Source organism: Netta rufina, assembly GCF_964035555.1.
Source record: "Netta rufina genome assembly, chromosome: 1".
NCBI classification, from domain to species: Eukaryota; Metazoa; Chordata; class Aves; order Anseriformes; family Anatidae; genus Netta; species Netta rufina.
The window spans coordinates 172,084,271-172,110,536 of NC_140123.1; the positions used below are offsets into that span (position 1 = coordinate 172,084,271).

The 26,266-nt window shown below is 35.9% G+C and overlaps 1 protein-coding gene across 4 annotated transcripts in view; it reads right to left on the minus strand.

Annotated features, from left to right (window-relative positions):
- USP15 (ubiquitin specific peptidase 15) overlaps positions 1-26,266 on the minus strand; it is a 72,048-nt gene that overhangs the window by 22,479 nt on the left and 23,303 nt on the right. For 2 of the 4 annotated variants that reach the window (XM_084299533.1, XM_084299535.1), the window contains 4 exons: positions 25,811-25,937; positions 21,101-21,246; positions 18,822-18,883; positions 8,268-8,351 (listed from right to left, as the gene is read on the minus strand). In XM_084299533.1, the coding sequence (XP_084155659.1) occupies positions 8,268-8,351; positions 18,822-18,883; positions 21,101-21,246; positions 25,811-25,937 (419 nt within the window). Of the gene's footprint in view, positions 1-8,267; positions 8,352-15,059; positions 15,417-18,821; positions 18,884-21,100; positions 21,247-25,810; positions 25,938-26,266 lie in introns of those variants that run through there. The other 2 variants (XM_084299536.1, XM_084299534.1) reach the window with 2 other exon arrangements.

The window sequence follows — 26,266 nt, forward strand, 5'->3', positions numbered from 1 at the left end:
TGGACTGAAATAGATAAAACAACAAGATTCAAGGCAATTTGCTTCCAGGTGAAATCATGCAAATACTAAATACAGAAGAACCCCCCAAGAAGTGAAGTAAACATATTGGAGAACACTAGAAAAGCAGAAGAATCTTGTAAGAGGATGCTCTGCAATATCACAGATGTTTAAAAACAAACAGAAAGGTTAAACTCTTTCTTAAACAATTTCAGGCACTGACCATACTTGAAACTGCCTGATGGCTTTGGCTAAAGATCAAGATCATTTCTGCAGTCACTGAGCGTTGTTCACATTAGAAGAAATGCAAAAAAAAAATAAAAAAAAAATCTGAAAGCTAACTCTTAAGGATGACAAGGAAAAATATGCAGTGCAAATAATCAATCTTGATGAATAATTGAGATTTATAATTTTAGAAGTCTGAGGATGCAGCCGTTTCCCTTGGTATATACTCCAGCCATTATTCCTCTCATAGTGTAACACACTTTACATCCACCTGCATTCCAGCTGTCCCCACAGTGGATAATTACTCACTTCTCACAAACAAGAGTTGTTTTGTTTTAATCACAAGATTTATTGAAAATTTCAAACAGAAGGGGAAGAAATTTGCCCCATATTTTGATGGCCTCACAAATCTGTGTAGTTTATAGCTCTACTACTCCCCAGAGATATCATTCCCAAACTTTTATATCTGACCATTTCTATTTAATAGTTAAGTTTCTAATTTGTATATATCTATACCTCCCTTTTCAATACTTAACCATTTTCTTCACCCAAAACTTTGTCTTGCCCCAAAACTGGCTAAATGGCATTTTGTTTACTGGCCATCCTCCATGCAAAACCCCTGTAAAGCTAGATTTGCCTGTTCAATGTAAGACTTCTGTCCTTCATCCTAGTTTAGAGAGATATTTTCTGAACTCCAGGGCCCCTTTACCCTTTTCAAGCATGTTTCTGTGGTCAGCCCTCCCCCGTCATCAGACCTGGGTTCATCCAGGGAAAATTACCTTGTCTCCCCTTGGTAACTGCAGCCCAACTACTGCAACCAACCCCAACTCCCTTAAGCTGGCAGCCTCTGTTCCCCCAGGAAGAAAAAGCACAGTCTGGTCACTGGTGCAAAAGGAACGCGCTCCTCACAAGCTGCACACATACAGGGTACGCATTAACCTCTACTCTCACCCCTGCTTGCTTGCTACTGCTTTCTGCATATGACTCAAAGAGCATGCATTTCACATGGTTATCAGGAGACACCTCTCTGAGAACTTTAGGAGCTTTAGTTGGGGTAATAAACAGAAGCTATGAAATGCAATGGGTGTCTTTTGGTTATAGTGCGTTCATGTGAAAAATTTCCCTAAATTAGCCGAGTAACATCATGAAATTGTAATTCAAGATAATTGTAATGCAGATGGATCCCCAGTGTTGGTCTGGTGTAAGAAATATAAACAACCAGTGGTCACATAAGATGGAAAGCCATGCCTCTCTCATATTCTGTACTGGCCCACAGAAGTACATTTTAGGATTTTAGAGAATATGGTTACCATATTCATCCCTTGAGTCAGGTGTATTCATTTATTTTTCTTCTCAGGGAACAAATAAAGTCACAGAAAAATCATATAAAAATTAAGGTTGGAAAAGACCTCCATGATCATCTGGTCCAACCTTACCCCTACCACCAATGTCACCCATGTCACCCTAAAGAATGTCCCTAAGCACCATGTCCAACCTTTCCTTAAACACCCCTGGGACGGTGACTTGACCACTTCCCTGGGCAACCTGTTCCAATGCCTGACTGCTCTTTCTGAGAAAAAATGTCTCCTAATTGTTTTAATTATTGAAGAGTAGTGGTCTTCATTAGATTTTTTGTTTTAATTGTTGAAGAGTAGGGGCATGGTGTTTCCCTTTTTCCAGTCTCCAGGGACATTACCTCAATGTCAGGACTTCTCCACTATGATGGAGAGAGGCTTGGCAGCTACATCAGCCAGTTCCCTCAGGACCCTGGGATTCATGTCATCAGCTCCCATAGACTTGTACCTGTTTAGATTCATCAGGTGGTCTCAAACCTGCTCTTCACTTACAGCAGGTGGGACTTTGATCCCCCAGCCTCCATCTACAGGTTCAGGGAAATGAAAGACTTGGGAAGCCCGCCTACCAGTGCAACTGAGGCAAAGAAGTTGTTGAGTACCTCATCCTTCTCCACGTCTGTTACTAATTATTCAGATATAGAAACTCACCCCTAATATAAGAAATTAGCCACCCATAATCACTTACGCACTACTATTTTCACCCCTCAGTCTATTTTCACAAATGTTAAAGGTGCATGGTGGACCCTGGGGACTCCTCCTGTCACCCCAGCGCAGCAGCTCAAAGGAAGCCGGCTCCTCTCATGCTCTTTGTCGAGGCTCTGTGAGGAAAGGATGCCACCTCTCGCACAAGGGCTGGGGGATGGATGGGAAAAAAGCACTCATGCAACCCCTGAGAATTGGCAAGTTCTTTATTGCTGGGACATCTTGCAGGTGAGGCTGCAGGATGTCTGTGGTGTTTGGTCACTTAAACTTGGTAACTCCTTACAAATCACAAGTGAGGAATAAAGATAGGACATCAGCATTCCTCAAGAGGGAGAAGAAACATGAAATTGGAGTTAGAATTGAACACGTCCTTTACAAACACACACACACTGTGTATTGTAGAGTACAATGTGAGTGCATGTCTAGAGACTTCCCTCTCCACACTCCCAGTTGGATTACTAGTGTCTTATCTCTGTGCCCCGCAGTGCACCCTTTTATAAATCATACGCTGGATTCACCAGGGGGGTTAGGAGCTTCAGCTGAAAGTAGGGTCCTCTGGTGGGAGACCTTAGATACTCCTCATCCTCTTTGTAACACAACAGCATTGAAATGAGTAAGAGGAAGGAGACTGAAGCACTGAAAATGGGAAACCTTTGTTTAAAAAAGCTTTAGCAAAGCCAGGAACAGCAGTCAGGGTGTTTGATCAGCAGCCTTGTGCCCTCACAGTAGGAAAGACCAAGCAAGCAAGGTTGGTCTTGTGCTAGGGCAACAAGAGCCACAGTGAAACACCCAACTGGATTTCATTTTAAATGGGAGCAAAAGAGGCAGGATAATGAGGAACTAAAAACTTCTCTCCCTCCAACTGGACACCTGAGTGCGACTGAACTCATCCTGGAGAGCATCCCCACCTTGATCAGACAAGAAACAAGCCACCAGCACCCTTCTGGGGCTCTCCCCAGCCTTGGGGACCAGGAGCCAGATATTTTGCCTAATTCATAGACATCACTGTGGTTTTCTATGAAGAGCTCATCTATGTGTCTTGCCACAGCTCTCAGGCAGTGCCAAACACTTTCCTAAGCTGATACTAGGGCTGTCACCAGTAGGACAAAGTTTTGGCCCACCTCCTTCATAACAGGCTTCACAAGGTGGAAATCAGTTCTGGGTCAATCAGAAAACTTTTGGTCATCATAAAGATTTTGCAGACTTCAGAGAGATTCTTGAAATATTCATGCCCCATTCATATCAGACAAAGATCTTGCATCTCCCCTGCTAGCACCAGCTCCTGCATTGGACTAGCAAAGCTTGGAGGATGAGTGCATGCAGCAGGTGTAGCAGAAACAGCACTGAAAATAAGGATAAAAGGGAGTCACCTGCAAATAGCAGGACTTTTATTCTGCCACCACAAATGCTGGCATTCCAGTGACCCTATCGATATCACGAATGTTCTGGAAACTCTTCCCAGCATAGGCTGGAGCTTAAAGGCCACAGGAACCCATCTGATTATTGCATGCAACCCTACAGTGTTTGGCCAAGAAACGCACCCCAGGCTTCCTGCATCAAACATTCACATCTCCTGACTGAGATAGAGCTCTTCTTCTCAAAAGGCATCTGATTCTTGATTAATAATCCTTTAACTGGTGAAATAACTGTACTACCTGATTTAGGAATTAGTCTGACAATCATAATGGGCATCAATGGACTGTAGAGGATAGCAGGAAGCCCATAAATCCCTTTTCTTTTTGAGTTAAATACCATACACATGCAGAAGCTGTCAGGTTTCAGTGATATTTCATCAAAACACATCAAGGAAAATTCAGTGCCTACTATATGCGGGAGACTAGGAGATTTCTCTTTATAGCTTTTATAGTCTATAAACTTCACTTTTTCTAGAAGTTATTTTTGTTTAAACTACATTGTATTTCTTTTCATTCCTTTAAGACTGGACAAAAAAAAAAAAAAAAAACACAAAAAAAACAGCATTAATAACAGCCATTAGTAAATGGTTAAGAATGGAAAACAAGTAAAGATGCGAGGCAAGCCTACATAAACTATTCAAACAGAAATGCCCTAGAAAAAATAACTTCTCATAATGTGACTCCACGTTTTCTTTTCCTGACAAACCTTTAGAAAGCTGCCTGTAATGAAGGAATAATGCATGGAAAAGCGAAGGGGTAGTACAAGAATGGGGGCAATCAAGTAAGGGCAAGAATGGAAAGAAAATCCTGATGGCTCTTAAAAGAAATCGCTGCTCAAAAAAGCAAGACCTGGAGGTGGAATCTTAGACCCCTGAACAGTTAGCCAGAATTCTTAGAGTAGTGAAAATGGTGATAAAATATCATTGAGAAACCTACTTATTTGTAAACTTATACATTTTGAGTTGAAACTACTTTTATATACCACCTTTAAACCTCCCAGAAAACTTTAGATTATGACACAGTAATGCAGAGCACCCATTGTATAGTTGGAGTTCTGTGAAGTGTAGCTTTACTACAGAAAAGTTTGGAACAGCATTGCTAGCTTTGGAAATGACACAATTTGACAGTGCAGTGCTCCAAAAAAAATGTGAGCAGCAAGAATGAACTCAGAAGATGAAAAGTTTGGAGTACTTACAGAGCCATATAATATTTCAACCATTTTAACATATTGCCAATGTGTTTTTGTGACCAGCCACTTTAACAAATGCATAGCTAGGTTCTATCAGTTTTTGGAGATGCCTGAAGCAGCAGAAGTGCATGTCACTATGCAAATACTACTACTGTCTTTCATATTTTTCATGATCATCTGGAGAAAGATGATAAAGGTAGCATTCTCACCTATAGTTACAAACATCATGTTCCCCATATTATTTGCTTGTGAATCAGGTGCTACAAGAAGAAAGTGTTTCTACGGACGATGTGCAATTAACATTTATACATCTTTAAATTTATACTTTCCCACCTAGAATACTGCATACAGCTCTGAGGCCCCCAGCATTAGAAGGCCATGGGCCTGTTGGAGTGAGTCCAGAGGAGGGCCACAAAGATGACCAAAGGGCTGGAGTACATTTCCTATGAAGACAGCCTGAGGGAGTTGGGGTTGTTCACAGCCTAGAGAAGGTTCCAGGGAGACCTTACAGTGGCCTTCCTGCACCTAAAGGGGCTCTAAGAGAAAGCTGGAGAGGGACTCTATCAGGAAGCATAGTGACAGGACAAGGGGTTAACAACTTGTAGGGGTTAACTAAAAGAGGAAAGATTTAGATTAGCTGTTAGGAGGAAATTCTTCATTCAGAGGGTGGCGAGGCCCTGGCACAGGCTGCCCAGAGAAGCTGTGGGTGCCCCATCCCTGGAGGTGCTCAAGGCCAGGCTGGATGGGGCTTTGTGCAACCTGGTCTGGTGGGAGGTGTCCCTGCCCATGGCAGGGGGTTGGAGCTGGCTGGGCTTTAAGGTCCCTTTGGACCCAAACTATTCTTTGAGTCTATGATCAGTAATTTAAAACAAAACAAACAACCAAACCAAACCAAAACCTTGTGCTATATTCTACTTTATAGAAATGCATACCATATAAAGAAACATAATACTTTTCAGAGTGTTAACAAGATGTTATTAACATGGCCACTCTATAATGACTGCAATAACAGACTTGTAAAGTACTATCATCTCTATCGCTACACATAACCTGCTGTTTGCTTTTTCTGCCTCACAGATCAGCTGTGTCAGCTAAAATTATCTTCAAAAACAAATGCTGGTATTTTCTTAGAGACACAGTGTCTTATATCCATATAGAGGTGCCAATGGATCCTAGAAAGCCACAAAAGCCTTATTTTGCTTTTGTTTTGAAGATAATGTGAAATGTAAAAGACAATCAAGGTATAAACATGAAAATAAATTCTGGGCAACACTGACCTAAGTCGTTATTTAAGAAAGCAATGAAAAGATGATAGCATAAATTAAAGGAAAAGTACTTTTTTAGAAAAGGAGGTGTTTGGGAGAAGAGTAGAAAATAGGAGAAAACTGCTGCTCTTAACCCAGAATTATATAATTAAATACATGTACTTTCTGAAGACAAAAATTCTTCATGTAACAGTACATAGTATATTAATGGATGACTTCTCTATTACTGACCTAGTCTGTCTTGAATATATATTCTGACAGAAGTTCTACTACAGATTTTCATGTATTATCTATTTTAGCAAATTGTAAATCTGTGGATTCTATTTTTTTTTTTAATTCATCATAAATAGATTATTTCATTACAAGGAAAAATACATGCTTCTGAATTGAGTATCTGCTTTACATAACTGTCAGATATACAGTGGTTTGAGTTACAGCAGAAAAATGGCTGGTGTTTCATAACACTACGGAGCACACACACCTATTCTAATTTAAGTTTTCTGATGTTGTATTTAAGGCACTTCAAATAACCAGTACCTCATCAAATCTCAATTTTATATCACTTCCTTTTAAACGTGTATTTCTGTTGAAGATCTTCAAATTAAAAAATAAAAACAAAACCACAACCAAAAACCACAACCACAGCTCCCATTTTGGCTTCAAAAGAAACCAAAAAATAAAATCTGCTAAAGCAAGTGGGGAAACTGTCTTTAAAAGCTGCAAGAGCTGGCAACAGGTTTCCAACCTGCTTCCTAGAAATAACTAAAGCATCACTAGAGAGATGCTAAATATAAATAAAGAAAAAAATGCTGACAATTTAAAATGGGACCTCACTAAGAAATAGTGACTGCTGAGCTTCGCTTTTGGCATTACAACTATCTTTTGCATATGCAATGGGGGAAAGAGTTCAGTTCTCAGCTAGAGGCTCAGCTATAGTCGAATGTTTTTTTCAGACAATAGGTACCATATACTTTTTATTTACTACACACTCACACAGTGTACAACAGACTGCAGTTAATTACATGGATTTCAAACTGAGACTTGGGGCTTCTCAGAATTGGTAGAAACACAAGTGACACGTCACCCCTTACGAAAAATCACTTCTCAAATGCAGTATTTAACTGGAAGATACTGTATTTAATATTTAATTAAATATTTAACATTTATATCACCTTTTTAATACTTAACATCTTCATGTTTAATCACATAATGCATGTTTGCAAAAATATTTTCAATTTGAAGGAATGATAAGAATAAGCCTCAGATTTCCCCCAGCTTACATTAGAGATGAGTGCTTTCTGGCGTCAAGTATTTGAAAGATGCTCTATCAAGTATCTGTTAAAGTGAAATAATTCCATGTTTTTCTATATTCACCAACTTTTTACAGTTGCCACATATAAAAAAATACACACAAGGTTGGCCACTGGAATATGAAAGCTCTTCTTTTAGAGTTTTATCACAATCCTTACAAAATTTCTACTTTGTCACAGAAAGGAGAAAACTTTTAAAAGTGAGAAGTCTCTTTTGCTAAGCTTCTGTACATTGCAATACTTAAGCACGTCAACTGCAAACAGATCTCTGAAGTCTCCTAGCACTAAGACACAGAATTTATGCTGCTGATAGTTAATCAATGGCTATAATTACTGTGACAATAATTACTATGACAACCATTACAGCTATAACAATTCAGCCACCGTGGCCTCAAATCAAAGTGTACTATCATACATCCTGCTTTAACAACCTAGAATCAATAAATAAGGGAAAACCCGACAGAACTATAAGCAGTTTATACTTTTTTTGTTCCCCATCTAAAACTAGACCATATAATAATGTATTTCGGAATGATAGAAATCTAAATAAAGTCTTTATATATTTTCATACAGTGCTCAGCATTATATTTAGCATCTGAGGGCTAAGAGTTACCAAACATTTTAATTGAGTTTTGTTTCCTGCTATCATGCTTTACAACACCTACACTGCAAAACAGTGACCAGTAACAATTCATAATCCAAATACTGTCCAAACAAATCAAAATTCTTAACCTAGGTAACATGGAAATCTGTTTATATCACACTGAGGTGATTCAATTAAATAAAGTTTTTAAGATATATTTGCTTACTTTCTGTTGTTCATGTTGTTATAATTATTTGATAGAGATGGAGAGATCTTTGGTAAAGTTGAAAAATTGGATGCACCTGGGGACCTTTAAAAATATGAAAATGGTAAATTAGATAAAAATGCTGAGATATTAAAAACCTTGAAAGCAAGCTAACAAAAGAACAGTGCATATAAACAAGCATGGAAAAGAAATAGTTTTTTTAAAAAATGGGCAAAGCACTAAAAATACTCAATATACATCTCTCAGAAACCATTTTTTAAAACTTAAAAAGCTTCACAGTTTCATATTATGTTGAAGAAACAGTGCTATTAAAACAAAAAGCAAACAAAAATCACAGACCTCTGTGCTAAAAAAATGCTTTCAGTTTACAGTAAGACAACAGATATTTTGATGTTCTACAACCTAGAATGCAAGGCTTCCAACATAAAAAATTTTATGGATTTTTCATTTAACCATAAATGGATGTTGAGACGTTACATCAAAATGCTTGAGACACATATTCCAAGGTTAGTTTAACAGCAGCATGAAACCATTTCATTAAATTTGCCCTATTAACATTGTTAAAAGAAGCCCGGGATATTATGTGGAATATTAAGCAAGCCTTAAAACCTCTTTAGCCAAAAGTAGTATCATCAATGCTCATCCCCACTGGTTAAGTAACTTTTCCTTAACTATAAGAATACTGAATATTTCAATCATAAAAAAATCCTTAATTTAACAATTAAATACAATACACAGCAATGTTGCTGACTTTTTCTGCTGTTTTTTTCCTTTTCTAGATCTTACAGAAAACCATGGAAAAGGCTCCATGGTTTTTAGGCATCTTCATGCATTTTTTTTAATTTTTGTGGGCTCTGTGCAACTCCAGCTGGGTTGGATAAAGCTCCAGCTGTCCTTGGAAAGCTTTGAAATACATCTCACAACATTAAGACAAGAAATTCTGCATGCTCAGGATATTTTAAGCACATTTGAAGCACTAAGCACTGCAAGGAGATAGACATATTTACACAGGGAATTTTTCCAAGTACATTTTCACATTTATTTTAAACTTTTTATTAATAAACCTCTTCCAAAAGAAAAGCTCTATTACCACATGAAGAAAAATGTTACTTAAAAGCTTTCCTGTAGATTTCCATTATCAATCTAAATCCTTTGAGCTTTATCTTCAAAGAAGTAAAATACACAGACTATGTCCACAAGATAAAAATCTGAAGTCAGTTTAGCCCTATTTGAATTCAAGACAAAAGTTAAATTATGCACATTTGTTATTTTAAAGAAGCTCTTTGAACCAAGTCATTTTGAATGGAAACCTGAATTTTCAGAACAAATTTGAAGCCTTTTCTGCAATTTAAGCCAAATTCTAATTCAATATTGTTTAAAAGTTCAAAAACTGATGCAAAATAATTGTTGTCTAATGGTTCAAAGAAACCAGAATAAATTGCACAAATAAAAATCTGGTTTCCAGCCAAAAACTAAAAATAATTTGTTTCTTAGAGAAAATGACAGTTGTTTTACTCCTTGCTGCAATGCTCTGCCAGAATGATAAAATATCTAGTTAAAACTCAGCATTTGCTATCAAATATGAAGTCATGACATATAAAACAGTAAGAGATTCCTACAACCCCGAGGTGTGCAGCCTTTCTATTTGCTTACAGCTGCTTACATTGCACAAAGATGAGTGGAATTCATTCATAGCTCTTAAGAACTTTTAATAGATTTTAATACTTGTCAGAAAACTTGACAAGAATATTGGCAGAAATCCCCCCATTCACTAAAAAGAAGATGAAAACAAGAATAACAAAAAACCTTGAAAGGACAGTAAGCACTACAGCTGAAAGTACTGCCCTACCTTCCTTTCTTTAACATTATACAAAAAGAATGACAAAAGTACACATTACTAAAAAACAAAAAACCAACCCTGCAACAACCTAGGAATTTCCTAAGCAAAAATGAGCCACCAAGCATACAACAAAAATTCAATTCTGTTTTAAATACAAGGTTCTAAGACAAAGTATATATTCTTTTAGGAGTGTGCAAAATTCAATATACATGTATATTAGTGTTACTGCGGTATTCAACTACCACCAAAGATGTCTAAAGAATATATATGAGCCAGAACGTAAAATGATAAGCAAAGGTGGAAGGGGAAAAAAAAAAAGTTTCCTCTTAAGTTCAGCATTTCTCAACTATATACTTAGTTATCAATATTTCTGGTAAAAATAAAAAATTCATTCCAAATATACTAGATTAAATGATTAAAGTTAGTGCAATAACTCTTTCCTGCATTTAGATATAAAATAAACCCTACATTTTCTGTGACTGAAGTGGCATTATTTGCATTACTGCACTATTTGTATTCATTGAGGGCTTTTTGACATCAAAATATAGAAGTTATGTATATGATAAAAATATTTGTAATATAAAGCAAGAAATAAAGCAAGAGCTCCAAAGTAATTTTCAAGTCTCTAAATATTTCAATGTTTGATGTAAAAATCATTCCATCAGATTGACTGCTCACATGTATTTAACCTCTGCTTCAACAGTGGTATGTGCTTTAGTTTCTTGTAATCAACTATACAAAAATTGGACTTCATTATTGAGTCTAAAAGTATCCTACATAATTTTCTTATCTGTATCATTGCTAGTTAAATTATATTATGAAAATTGTATGTTATCAGCAAATACTTAATATTACTCTGAAGTTTCAAGGATAATTTAATATGTTGCAAGTTGTATGGACTTCTTAAAAGCATGTATCATGGTTCAAGCCACCATCTTGGGATTGATTTTGATCTTATTATAGGACACAATTACAAAGAGATAGTTGAAACAAGCAATATTTTGGTCTTTTTTCACTCAACTTCACCCTACTGCAAGAAAAAAAAACAGCATTAATGAGTTGTTTCAGCATTCTTTCTTGTTAAACAAAAAAAAAAGAAATATGACAATATTTATCATCCCTATCTCAAAATTTTGTAGATATCTATTTAACGTAGTAACACAGCCAACAATTGAAGTTAAAATTGTTGAGGAATGTTCTTTTATACACTCTGGTGGGCAGCTAGACTATGCTTTCCAGACTACACTCTCTTCCACAGCCAAGCTACCAGAAAGATTCTGAGTAGCAAAACCAGAGCAATTCTTGCTCTGAATTTCTGTTTCATATGCATAGAAGACAAGAGTTTTGGCTAGAATTCCTTGCCTAAAGCATTTTGGACTTATTGGCAGAGTACATTTTATGTTTAACACACCCTAATATATTAGATTGTATCAGCAAAATGAAGCAAGTTCCCTGAAAAGCCAAAGACCCATTCTCCATTGCCTGTGCATCAGCTACAAAGCCATCTTAACTCCCATTGTTAATGTGAACCATAACTTCAGTCTTCTACAGGCATATTTTCAAGAAGCACTTTGCAAAGAACTTACTCTGTTTATTCATATTTACAAGCACATCTTTGCAGACATACACACGTGGCTCCTTGAAAGCACATAATCAATCAAGCAATAGAAGATGACCATCAAAATTAAAAAAGGAAAAAGAGTTGAGAAAAAAAAAAAACAGGCACAGTGATCTCATTTACCAGTTATTCTGAAAAAAAGAAAACATCAAGAGTGAGTGATCAAATCACAGTATTCCTGTAAGAGCAGAGGCTCTGCAACACTTGAGGGGAATAAAGCCAGCCAGAGTGTACCTGGGGGACAGGTCTGATGAAGAAAGAGACAGAAGATACAGATACTATAAAGGTAGGAAAGAATAGCCTGTGTACCTCATGTTCCTCTCTTCACAGCCCCCATGCAATCATAACCTATTCTTCACTAAAGCTTGGGTTTCAGAGAGACCCTTTTAGAGGTTTCTGAGTTTTGTACTGCCCCTGATTTCAACACATTTCAAAGTGATTTTTAAACCTCTGTAAGGCACAAGCATATATTGCTTCTTTAGATATTTCACTTCTGGTTAAAAATGCTAAGACACTGCCTAGCAAAACACAAAATGCATATGTTCTGCAGCAGAATGTTACGTATTAGTAAATGCAAGATTTTCCATACTACTTTTGATAGTAATTTTCTAATCTTTATTGCTAATAACTGAACCTCCTTTCACAAGGAAAATGCTGGAACTGCATAAAAACATACAGTCTGAGATTGTAACTGGCATTCTAGTTGGTATATAGTGGAAGACTGCTACGTAAGTATTTGTTAGTAATTTGAAATGCAATTGTAATAGTCAAATTCTCTCTATAATAAAAAGCAATTCCCTTTAAGAAAAAAACCTTTAGCAGGAACACAGAAAAATCTGATTGCCTCAAACCAAATCTACCAGCAGTGTTCTAAGTAACTGTAATTTTATTATGTTAGATCAAATTTCTGCACATAAATTGTAAGACAACATCCAGAAAAACAAGGTAAACTAGTGAACAACATTAAACTGCTTAGGCTTCAAAAAAGTTTCATGCTAGACTTGTCTTTCATTGGCTTATCATAAGAGCTGTCTTAATTAAATGGTATCACCACAAGTTGTACCCTCTTTGCCCCTTTGCCCAGTTCATTTAAATCGGTAGAACAATTCAGAGCTGACACAAAGAGTAGAGACACCAAAAAGAACAAGACAAAATTCAAGTATTAAAATTCAGATCAAAAGCAAGCGTCATGGACCTTTGCAGGTCCCTTCTAACTTGATATATGTTATGACTATCTCTGCATGGCATGGGACAAGCAGCCACCTTATTTCTCCACTCTCAAAACAGACTGCGTGGTAGGGCAATAAATTATAATGTAAAATGATTCAGTACTGCTTTAGAAATGATATAATAGGCTATAATGAAGATACTAACTAATCACTTGAACAAGTGACAAGCAAATACATAATCTCATACCTAATCCAGATCTGTGAAGGACTTGTACAACTTCTCTTTTCCTGAACTAATCCTGATCAGTTGAAGATGGTCAACAGTCAACAGTGCAACAGTCACAAACCTGTTCCTTTTTGGCAGACAACAGTTGGTATTAGCATCCAGAGCTCACCACAGAAAGTCAAAGACATTGAAACTAGGTTGATACACAACAGTTCGCCTACCAGCATGAGAAGGGCAAGGAGGTAAAGGACCTCACAAATTTAGTAACAGGATACAGAGAAGTTTCTGTAACCCCCAGCAACAACACATACTAGGGGAGGAATGGAGGCCCACCATCTGGAAAGCAGCTTGGCGGAGAAGCACCTAGGGTCCTGGTGAACAGAAAACTGAGCGTGAGCCAGCAATTTGCCCTTGGGGCAAAGGAGCCCACTGACCTCCTAGGCTGTATTAGGAGGAGCACTGCCAGGAGGTCAAGGGAGGTGAGCCTTGTCCTCTTCTCAGCACTTTGCCCTGACGAGACACACCTGAAGTGCTGGGTTCAGTTCTGGGCTCCTCAGCACAGGAGAGACCTGGGCATATATTGATCTGGGTATATATTGAAATACATGAAATTCCATCTGAACATAATAAGGTTATGGTCACAAAAAAATAAAGTGATTAAACAATCACTTTTTTATAGCACGAGTGGACAAACACTGGAGTTGGTTGATCAGACCAGCTGTGGATTCTCCCCCCCGAAGATATTCCAGCCCTGACTGGACATAGTCCTGAGAAACCTGCTCTAGCTACCCCAGCTTTGAGGATGGGGACTGGACAAGACCATCTTGTGAACTCCTTCCATCCTCACGGACTCTGAAGGTGTGGTTACAACTAGGCTGACATGGAATTTAATATCTTAAAGCTAGCTTTAGTATTTTTATCCTACCTCAGTTTGGACTATTCTCTTCTTACAAAAAAAACCACACTACCAACAATTAATTCAGTTAATCGTATTTCTTTGGGAGTATGAAAGATTGATATTCTAACAGCAACCAAAAAAAAAAACAAAAAACAAACTGAGTTCAGGGCATGCATTTGTTAGAGCTTCTCAACCCTGTATTAACTGGTATTAATGACCATGTTTGTTAAACTAACATGAAAACGTCTCTGTTGTACATTACCAATGTTTGATGTTTACCCAGAGGGGATCAGACACATGGTTATTGCAGTTGAACAAGTTATTATGCATCAGCAAACTGCAGGCTAGCTCTTGACTCACAGAAAAGCTCTTGCTTTTACAATTTAAGACCTAAGAGTAAGTCCCCAGTTGCCAGCTCTGTTCTCCACAATTATCTTTCTCCCAGCAATGTCAGCAGAAAGGCACACCTGTCTGTGCATCAACTGCTTCGGGGAAAAACACTAAAACCCATGGTTTTAGATACTTTTCATTCCAATACACAAGCAGTTTTTCTTTTGAAGAATTATGGGTATTTGCTTCCTAAAAACTTAGGATACGCAAGAATTAAATTATTTCGGAGGGGATAGCTATTTATCTTTTATTCCTTTTTGTTTCTGTAAAAAACATAAAGATCCAGCTCAGAAACAAAACAAAACAACAACAAAAATCAGTCGAGAGCCTTTAGCCTCCAAGATAAAAGCATGTTGTTTGGAAAGAGGAAAGAACTTTTTAAGAAAAAAAACCTTACCATATGACAAAATATATTTTACAAAGAAAAAAATATGACTGTTTCCAGTTTCAAATTTTTGTACGGTCAAGAAAAATCAACGTATCCCCTTTTACATAGAAACACATTAAAGCTAACAGCACTCTATCTGTAAATTATGCGAAGAAGTAGCTAGCTATTGGAAGAGTTAACTCTGCAGTGATGTCTAAAAAAAAAAAACACAGGCCAGAATTAAATTTATTACTTTTATTGTCTACAGATATATATATATGATAAATAGGAAATACTTAGGCTTTTGCCATGTAAGAAGCATTTTTGAATTTAAGAACCAGATGGATTTAAGTTAATTAATGCTTGTTTATTACTTTTTCTACGAAAACAGCATACAACACCTTTCTAAAATTAGAAAACAAGTTTTTACTAAATAGTCTCTTTCTATGTTTCTCTAACTTGCTTTTATATATAAATCTGCATATAAACAGGTAAGAAGTTCTTAACAAAAACTTAATAGAAAGCTTGTCCTGGCTATCCATTTGGTACCCAATGGAACTTCAAAGCTTAAGTTTGTTTCTTCTCCTTGTCTCGTTTTGGAATCACAGATTGTATGAAGATTTTAATTGTTGCAGTTTTTCCTGAAAAAATATAGTTTGGTTTTGTAGTAAAGTTGCTTCAGTTATGCAAACTACAGCCTGAGATTTTTGTTATCTTAGTTTAAAACATGTTAATGACAATAAACTACTAAAATATTTTTCCACGCACATCCCAACCCCCGCAACCATGAAATGATCTTCAGCAGAAGGATACAAACACGGAGTTAGTTTAACACAATTTTCTACAGAACTATCCATTAATGCTGAATAATAGCTATTTTAAGGAACAGATGACAGTAAAGACATTTGAGGAGAAGTCACTATGAGCTCCCTAGAAACAGTTTCACAGAAGCCAAACTTCCTGAGCAACAAAATCCCAGTAGCTGATAGCGTTGATATAAACAGAACCTTGCAGAGTGCCAAAAATCCAGCTGTTCCCAAGGCAGAAGACTGACTCTGTATACATTCTAAAAAATGTACACCAACCACATTCATATACTTCCAGAAAAAAAAACAAAAAACAAAAAACATTTTACAAGCAGTGTTAAACTATGAGACAATAATAGATATCAGTAGACTTAAGAGGTGAGTTTTTTTGTTTGTTTGTTTGTTTTTAAAGTAGGAGATTTTGCAACTGCTTCCAAAATAACCTAAGTTCAGAAGTCAGAACAACAGTACACATATAACAAATCTAAGCACTGATAAGCTTGGACATAGAGCTGAAATTCTCAACTGCACAGCAGAGTCTCTCATCCTACATAAAAAAAATCTCAAGCCTAAAATCAATTTCTCCAAGTTCCTTTATAAGAAAAAAACAATTGTTTTGGTAATAAAAAGCTCACTAATAAGTGAGCTTGTAATCACTTATACTGATTCATTATGAGAAAATCATAATTATTTTCCAAGGTATTCTCTATAGCAAATTGATGTCACAGTTTTGCCTCTTTCAAAATAAGTATGTTGTTGCTGCAGAAAAAAATGATCACGCCTTTAACATGCTTCTTAAGGAAAAAAACCCTCCTCTTCCATCACCTACAGTAGGTAGAAAAGCTGCCAATAGAAGCAATCAATGTAGAGACTGTTTGTTATGCTTCTGCTACGAAGAAAAAGGCAGGGAAAATGTGCAAAACACCTTACTATCTGATTTTCAACTGTCACCACACAGGCTGTGCTGCCATTCAGAGGGACCTCTGCAGGCTGGAGAAATGGGCAGAGAGGAGCCTCATCAAGTTTCATAGAAGGAAATGCAAAGTCATGCACGTGGCAAGGAATAACCTCGGCACCAGTACACACTGAGGGAGGAATGGTTAGAGCCAGGACTACTCAGCCTCGAGAAGAGAAAGGCTCTGGGGGGGGGGATCTTACCAATGCGTATAAATACCTGGTGGTATAGAGACCTCAGTGGTGCACACTGAAAGGACATTTCTTGCAGATGCTCCAAACCAGACGGACACAGACTCAAGCAGCCTGTTTCAACGGACCATTCTTTGAGCAGACGTTAGGACTAGGCCTGCTCCCAACCTCGGCTATTCTGTGATTCTATGAAAAGCTCAGGTGATGTTTTGAAAACAATCCTGGCCTTTTCAAGCACTAGAAATATTTCACTTTCCAGGACTCTACATTTTGACCTTTTAAAATATAGCATTTTATCATCTGGCCTCAGAAATTATATTTGCAATCTGTACTCTTCTAAAAGAGGCACTACAAAGAGCTACTCCCAGCTCTCAGTGAATGCATGTCCTCAATGACAGGACTGTAAGAAGGTGCATGGAGGCATACTACTTGCTGATGACAAACTAATATTAACAATCCCAGTGTATCTCACACAGGAGATTCAAAAGCAAGTGTATTATACTTTTACCCCTCTAAACATTTTTCACAAGGTTTTTACATCTGTCTAAAACCTTGGCTCAGTACTGCTTGTTTATAACTTCTGTGTGAATCTACTAAATATTGCAAACCCTCCATTATTACAGTGCATCTGAATACCAAATTTCAATGTTTGTGACAGTTGCCAAATCTCAAAAACATACCCCCATTTCACCCTCATTTTCCGATTTACTTATAAGCCTTCTCCGACACCAGAACTTTCTATAGCCATTTTACTTGTCCCCAAGGAAGGATTTTCCAGATGATATACATTAATTTACATGCAGTTTCTCAACGCCTTCTAAAAAGTGTAATGAAAATTTGGCAGAATCAAAGCAGATACCAGTACCGAGAATATCTTGCTATCAAAACTTTCAAAAGAAGCCATGATACTCAGTTACCTAAATGCATATAAACTTCAAAATCTACATTTAAAATTTGACTCAGAACTTACATTTTAACTAGATGCTTTTTGAAGTCAGAGATTAAACTTCAATTATTTTGCATCCTGTTCCTTCTGGTGCTCTACATTCTCATTTCTTTTTGTCATAACATCTTGCTAAGCAAGATGATACTGTTCATATTAAGCTTAAATTGAACAACTCAAACTTCATTAAGCAACTTAATATAAGCTGTTGCTCCCAGTAAGTGCTTGAGATAAAATGCCAAGAAGATTAAGAATCTCCGTCCTTCAAATGATAAGCAAAGATTCTACAAAAAATGTCTTAAAAACAGTGAATCTCATTACATGAATTCAGAATTAAAAAAAAAAAAGAAATAAAAGGAACGTAAAGAACTTCTCAGTAAAAGATATGCTCGAGAACCCATCTAACAAAGGGGAATAAACAGTTAACTATTTGTAAGGCTGGTATAAGTTCCAACTGTTCATCAAAACCTGTGTATATGACAGAGAATGTGATTTATATCCTAGAAACAAAATTTACAAAAGTATCTAGCTAAATGAAAAAAGTCACACTTAAGTCTTCTTCTATTTACTTGCTGTTATCAAGGTGCTGGTCATAATGACCACAGGAAAAAACAGAAAAGAAAAATAACATCATAATCTGTAAATTGATGACAGCCCAACAAAGAACAAAAGCAACATCCTGGCAATGCAGAATGAAATTTAAGTAATATTTGTGTGTAAGTATTATGTGCTCTGAAGATAAAAGGACAAGATAGTAATAAAAACATTTACACTTAAGAAAAATACTGATAAAATGCATTCATCTATGTTATCCTAGCAAATACACTTGAAATAGAAATTTAAAATAAGCCAAGTTTGACAATTTCCTACTACAGTTTTTTTTTTTTCCTATTTTTAAGCAGGACAAAGTGTATCACTGGCCTAAAGCAACAAAATTATGCAATGCATATGCAGGAAGTCACCGTTTTTATGTTATGTTCTATAATGTGCAGCACTTAAAACAAATACACTATTCTGCATTTTTTTCAGCTGAAACATCTAAATGTTGATTTTAAAAATAGAACACCACTTTTAAAACCAGCTGTGTTTTAGAGCAAAAGAACATGGGAAAACAGTTAAGCTATAGTGAACGTGGCAAACTCACAACTTACTTAGGAGTTGAAGGACCTCTTGGCCATGTTCCATCCTCATTCTTCTGTTCTATCACCAGTACCTACCATAAAAAAAAATAAATCATAAAAACACTTTGGGCAACCTTCAGCACATCCTTTAATATACCTCAACAATTTTTGAGTAAAATGGCAAGATCTTAAAGAGGTCAGAAGACCAATCTAAACAGAATCTATGGATTTGTAGAAATCATGTCTCTACAACAGCCCTGTTAAAAAATGGAACCAAAGGAATTTTGCCTCACATAACACAGGTAAGTAAAAAACAAACAAACAAAAACAACAACATTTTTCCGCCTTGATATTCTGAAAATCATAGTCTTGAGGGGTTTTTTGTTTGTTTTAAGAAGCATTCATCTAATACTGATTTTCCAAACAGGACAGTTGTCTAATGAAATTCATTTAACTCAAGTTGTTATTGGTACAAACGGGAGTACAGAACACTCAGTCCCAAACACAGGCAAGTGCCATTTGAAACGCCTTTGGGTATTTGAGATATCTGCCCTATGCTGGCAGACATGACACAGGACCTACAAAAAGCTCATGCCTTTCTGGCTTGACAGCTGGGATAGCCGAGATCATCTGAAATGGTAACTAGATTCCAGTATTTGAACTGAATCTAACTCTTCATTCTGAAATGAAAATAATTATCCCTAATTTTATGCTGATATTTCAGGACACTAACTGCCAAGCTACACACAGACGTGCATACACATATGCATTTGTCCTCAAAACCTTACACAAATCATGCTGCCATTTGGAGGTGAAATCATATTTTCAATCTGAATACATTAAGACATGCCATTGAAAACCAGCTTTCTACCATGAATAATTTTCTGTCTGGAAGATGGAGGTTTGCTATCTTTGGTCTTGAATGCTAAAAAACAAGTTCTGCCAATATTTCCTTTTGGTTCTCAGAGACCACTAAATTAAAGGAAGATGCAGATGTAAAAGTTCAATGGAATCCTTAAAAGTTCACTTCAAAAACAAATTGAAAAATTTAAAACAATTTATAGTTTATAATTACATGGAAAAAAAGTAACTATTATATTAGATAGACTAATAGGATAACTATCCTTAAATTAGGAGTCTTGACAATAAAATTAACAACCTTGTGTGTCAGCAAGTACAACTGACCCAAACACATGCTCTGACATGGTATTTAGCATTTTCAGAAACCACAGTTAAACTCTGTTTTGAAAAATATTTGTTCTGCTGAAAGTACAGATGTCACCTGCAGATCTTTTTATGGCTATATTAGACCACGCGTGCTTCACAGTTAATGTTTCACTGGAATAGAGGCTATTTGCATGTTATATCTCTGAGGCAAATCTTTATTGGGTCCTTACAGCAGGACCTCTGCATTGTGAAAATTAACTGTGTGAGGGTTTAAGTGCGCGTGGCATGAAGTTAAAGGGCAAAATAGTTCAAGCTGTTATTTTGGTGCACTGATTACTTACCTTCCATGCCATAAAAGAAAACTGAAGCACAGCATAAATACTGCTGTTGAGTAGGCCAAAGCCAAGTATTTCAAGGTAAAAGGAAATATTTTAACACAATCTTGTCTACAACTACTGCCATCAAATCTTATCAACTCATATTTTGCACCATGATCGCATGAACCACAGCTGCTGAAAAAAAGCCAACTTGATTTGAAGACTAAGAATCAATGTAATCTGGAAAGATATTCTGATGATAAAATTCTTCAATCAGATCACATTTATATTTGTATAGCTTTATTCTCATTTGTAAAGTTAAAAGAATTATCTTGTAAAAATACCTTTATAGGAAGATTTTTTTAAGTGATGATGTAGTCTCATGCAAAAACAGGCTTTTGAGCTCCTATCTCTATAGTTCTTATCTGAAAAAGATTTCATTTTTTCTTAACTTCTTTCTGAAATCTAGACACTGGAATTTGAGTCTTCTATTATCCTAAATTTAGGTTTCATTATAGAAACATATTCCGGATCCTAGGAATATTTTATTTCAGGTTTTTACTAAGTTCAAGTCAGCAATGTAACATTCATTTACTTCTAATTTAACAGGAGTGATAAACTCATCTTTAATTATGAAAATACACCTAAAGACTACTTTTACTCTAAGTTGTTTTAAAAAAAAAAAAAAAATCCTCTACCCCTGACACCATCTATTAGGACAGGAGTTAAACTGCACTTAAAAAGATGGAAAATGTATTGGAATGAACTACATTTTCATGAGCAAAAAATAAATGCATAAAAAAAGGAAATGATATCACATATTACCTGTCCCTGATATAAACCAGCATCTTGTATGGTACTATCTGGTTTATTCAATGGTTCAAAAGTATTACTCATGTATTTGTTCCACAATCTGGTCTCCTTTTCACCTGGAATATTGAAGATTTTTCTTATCTCTTTTTCAATTGTATCTGTTTTGAAAAGGAGAAAACAGAAGGTTAGCATTTAAATAGATAAACACTATTAAGTCAAATAAAATATCAGAATTACTATTTTTTTAATACTGAAAATACAGATCAAACTGTAGAAATGGCCATACAACTACATCATGCTGTAGCAAAAGCAGGAAGTTGCCAGTTAGCATGCCTTTAAGATAGAAATAGTCAGAGGTGTATTTTATTCTCTCCTGAATCTCCTAGGAAAGCATACCAAATAAAGAAAAGTGCGTAAGTAACAGATGACAGGAGGTACCCCCTAGGTACTGCCTACTCACTTCTCAAAGTGTGGTACCACAGGAGTGTGGGTGAATAGGGAATAATTAGACATGAAATTGGCAACAACAACAACAAAAAAAAGGGGCTGAGAGGGCAAGTCCTTCTGTTCCCCTTCTTAAATCAATCCGATGTTTTTCTAAACCTTCTACTACCCACATTCCAGTGGAATTAGCACTGACCACCACAAACACATACTAAATTTAACTCTCACACTCACAGAAATTAAAGACTACTCTGCAAAACTGAAGTACAGAAATATATTCTAGAAGAACCATTCAAGATTTGATGTTCCTGAAATATTTGTAATGAAATGGTCTGCCATCTCCTACTCTACTTGCCAGAAACATAATTTTGAGGTAGCATAACTACTGCGTACAACTGGAGTTTAAGTTCATAATTAACTCCATTCTCCTTATGCAAAGTCAAATTTACGAAAGAGTGCTTTAATTTGAACTAATATGTGCAGTGCTACATCACAGCAACCTCACTTTGGTGTTTTTAAATTGGTAAATTCATAAAGCCCCGTGGCAGTCAAGCCTCGTAACAACTAGAACAGAAAACAAAACAAGAGTCATGAAAAATACAGTTGCCTTCCTGATGATCACTAAAAACACTACTATTCTCAGGATAAAAACATCAGTGCTGAAACACTAGAATTCCCCTTGCCCTCTTAAGATTCTCTTCTATTATCACTGCGCTAAATATGAAAAGTCAAAATGAGACCTGATGCTTAGAAGTATCTTTTAAAAATACGGCCATTGATTTGTGAAAAGCACGACAAGCCATCAATGATATTTGTAGATATTGCAGACAATTGAATACAATCTCCTTCTAAACTACTCAACTTATATTTTAGTATGAAAGCAACTGTTTAACTGGATCATCTGTTTCTGTAACAGATATACGCAAGGTAGGAGCTATAAGCAATGCTTTTTGTTGACTTTTTGGTCAGAACCAGTTCAACCAATGCTTTCAAATAACTTATCTTTGAACGTGAGAATGAATCTAGCTGGCACAATCTTCCAAAAAAAAAAATTTAGATTTATCAATGGTGCTTACTAGAAAACAAAATAATTACAAAAGATACTTTTTCATTAACTTATTAATAACCATGAAAATTAAATATTTGAGCATTTCAGCTCTTACTCTTAGTAAGTATTACATTAGTACCTCCTATTCCAGCTTCACTCAGAGAACTGTTATGGGACGGGAAGCATCAGTCCCATCAGATGAGATACAACATACACTATGTCTGAGACCATGGGAAGAGTGCATTCCCACCAAGTATCACTGAACTGTTGGCTTATGGCCTAGGATGTATGTGCCTGTTCAAGTACAAATACGAACAAAAAGGAAAAAAGAGAACAGATGCACAATCTAAGCACTATTCTGCAGCACTATGTAGAACAGTCAGGGTGAGACGATTGAGTTCAGAGGATCCTAATCCAAATACACCCTGGCTCCTAAGGGCTAGTGCTATTACACGCACTGTCTGAAGGAAACTGCAGCAAGATGTTAATCTGTACTAAGCAGCAGTAATCTCAGCTTCCTAAAGAAGGAAAAGGCTGGTAGACACTGATTCCACAACAAACTGTCCTCAAGGGCCGCAAGCTTTCCATTCTTTTTTTCTGCAGCAAATAAATGGCAGAAACAAGTCATAAAGCCATTTGCCAAGACCATTTACTGTCAACAATCCCCAAAAAAACATAGATTCAGGGCCTCTGGTGTAATCTTCTATTCAGTTTATCAGCTCAGTTTTGGAATCGTTTTAAGGCACTGCAGATGCAACTTGACTCTTATTCACCCGTAAATGAGGCTACAGACAGTCTTTCTGTCATTTTCTCATTTGTAAAAGTCTTAACTAAAGGTAGAAGAAGTCTACAGATTCTACAGGTGGTAACTGAACTGTTTTTATACATTCATATAAATAAAACTCCTCAAGAGTTCATTAACTCATTTTTACTCAGAAGTCCTAATGATCAGCAACAACGAGACTGAAATGCTTCCTGAACTATGTCTAACTCACTTTCTTTTATACTAAAACAATCAAAATTAAAAAGGCTTGGTCATCAGTCTTTAAGATGTGGTGCCTCCAAGGTCAGAGTCCTCAACTGTAGGAGATCTCCAAGAAGGTCCAAAGAACACATTGGATATGTCCAACACAATACCAAGAAAGTGACTGTCATCATCAGGTCTGTCCTCTATAATTATTTTTTCCTACCTTGTACTAACTTGCTGACATACACTCTAACTTAAGTTTCTACTTGAGCAGAAAAACAAAGGAATTGCAGGAATAACACACATTTGAAGATCAGCAGGTGAATGTTATATTGTGCTTAGAGTATTTAAGGTTCTCCAAAACCTTCTCTGTTTATAAGAATTAAGGAAGGTCTTGTCCTGACCTTTAATAAATAATATAAGTAATGATGATGGGTAGAGGTACTAAAACTTCTTGAAAAGACCTAAGTACTTTTTCTCCACTCACCTCAGTGAAATTGATATTGACTTCTGCACTACAACATTTCTGCAGCCCATCATCACTGGCATATGCAAGCAAGGGTGAACAATATTCAAGGTTTTGTAAGATTCCTCTTGCATATTATTTATTGATACAATAAGCATCTCTGCTCTGCTACAAGCTCTATGAATACTAGAACTACCTTAAATATATTTAATGTAAGGACAGGAAAAAAAAAATCACGTTATTAAGAGATAATATGAGAAATGCAGGAATCAGTTATTCTTTCACTCTTAAAACTGGTCTTGATTTTTCTGGTTCTTTTTCTGTGATATCAACTCTCTTGGATGTCCTGGCTAGGATGGCACAGCTTTCTGCTCTCCTTAAGAAGATTCAGCTTCAGAAAAGAGATGTTTTTAAGGCTTCCAAGAGCATCTCATCCACATCTCAGGAAACCAAATAAGGTCAGTGTCTCGAACAGGGTTGCCAGTGAGCCTGATCATTACTTATTACCCTTTATGAGAATTTTTCTCATAATTATCATTCTCTCTATGCTAAGAAAAAATGAACACACATTCAAGTAATTCCAGAATGGTTGTTCCAAAATGTCTTGTTTCTGATTAGAGAAAGCAAATATCAGAAACTCATCCATTATGTATAATTCCAATGCTAGAATTTAATTCAATATAGCTGTAAACTAGCTTGTATTTGGTGGTCCTCAGGGAAAGATAACATGAAATTGTTTTTTCTAAGTTTCTAGGTTTGCTTAGAGACTAATGAAGTACATGTTGCCAATATAAACCAGATCCCAAAAAGGCCAATTAACACACAACATCGAAGCCTTTTTTCAAGGACAGATTTTACATTTTTTTTTATTCTGTTACAAGCAGATGATTATCTGTTTAACTTGAAGATTAAAACCTAATGAGGGAAAATTATTCTGTTTTTAAAACATGCATTCTACAAAAAAACTAAATGGTGGCAAGTACAAACTACTACAAGTTAAAGCTGAAAAGACTATGCTGATGTCAAGTAATTAAGAGTAATGGCTGGGCTTGACTTTATGCCCTTGGCATAAAGCCCAATTTTAACTGCACAAATATACCTCTTTGAAAGAATGTTGTCTCAGAAAGACAAAAAAAAATAAATATACCAAAAAAGTGAGCTTATGTGATCAGCTATATCTTTGTATACGTTCTGATTGCTATTTTCAGAGACAAATATGTTTTTAATATGGTTTCAAAAACTGACACAATGTTTAAAGAGCAGGCAAAATAAAGACACAGATTTAATACAGGACTCAGTTACTCTATGAAAGTGTGTCTGGCCTGCCACTTCACAGCCCAAAGAAGTTTACTTTTGTAAGTCACCTTTACGCATTAATTTAAAAATCCAATTCATTCTTGTGTTTTGTAATATACCCTTCTCTTTATGTATGACTAATGAAATACATCTATGGAAACATATGAAAAATTGCACTTCTTATACGCCAAAAGCCAAGAAAAAGCACAACGGAATTCAATTAAGGTAATGAAAAACATTTGCACTTTTTAGAAATCGAGCAGAGTAATCTCTAAAGTTAACATAGCTGTCTAGATAAAATACATTTTATTTTTTTTAATTGTATTAAAAATACTATTACTATTGTTTAATTTCTTATTTTGACCCAAACAAGACTAGTCTCATTCTTTGTAATGGTTACAATGCCCATCTATTTTATATAGAGATTTATTTATTCAGAACTCACTACAATGTACTATTTAAACAAGTAACAATCATATAATGTTAAAATAGTTCCCATACCTATTGTATCAGCTTTACTAAATCTTCGCGTGACAACATTGTTCATATTTCCATTTTCACAAAGCTTTAATTCTGTTAGATATACTTCTACTTTGCAGTGCTTTACAAACATACCCTGTTCAACAACCTGAAAAACAGATTAACATGAAGTGTCAGTCCAAACATTTTTATAAACACACTTCAAAATATTTGAGACCTCTTAAAAAAACTAAGTTCAGGGAAAGCAAGACACTTAATAAATGTCAAAAACTAGAACTGAAATTCTACTGTAACTTTTTAGAAATACAGTATACTGAAAAGTAAAAATTTTCTCACAACCTTTGTGTCTTATCTGTGTATAACACCACGATTTTCACAGTCTTAAGTACAGTGGAAATCACAAATATTCATACTTAATCTAAAGGTAAGATACTTAATCAAAAGATAAACAGCAAAAGTTATTTTTTATTTCAGAAC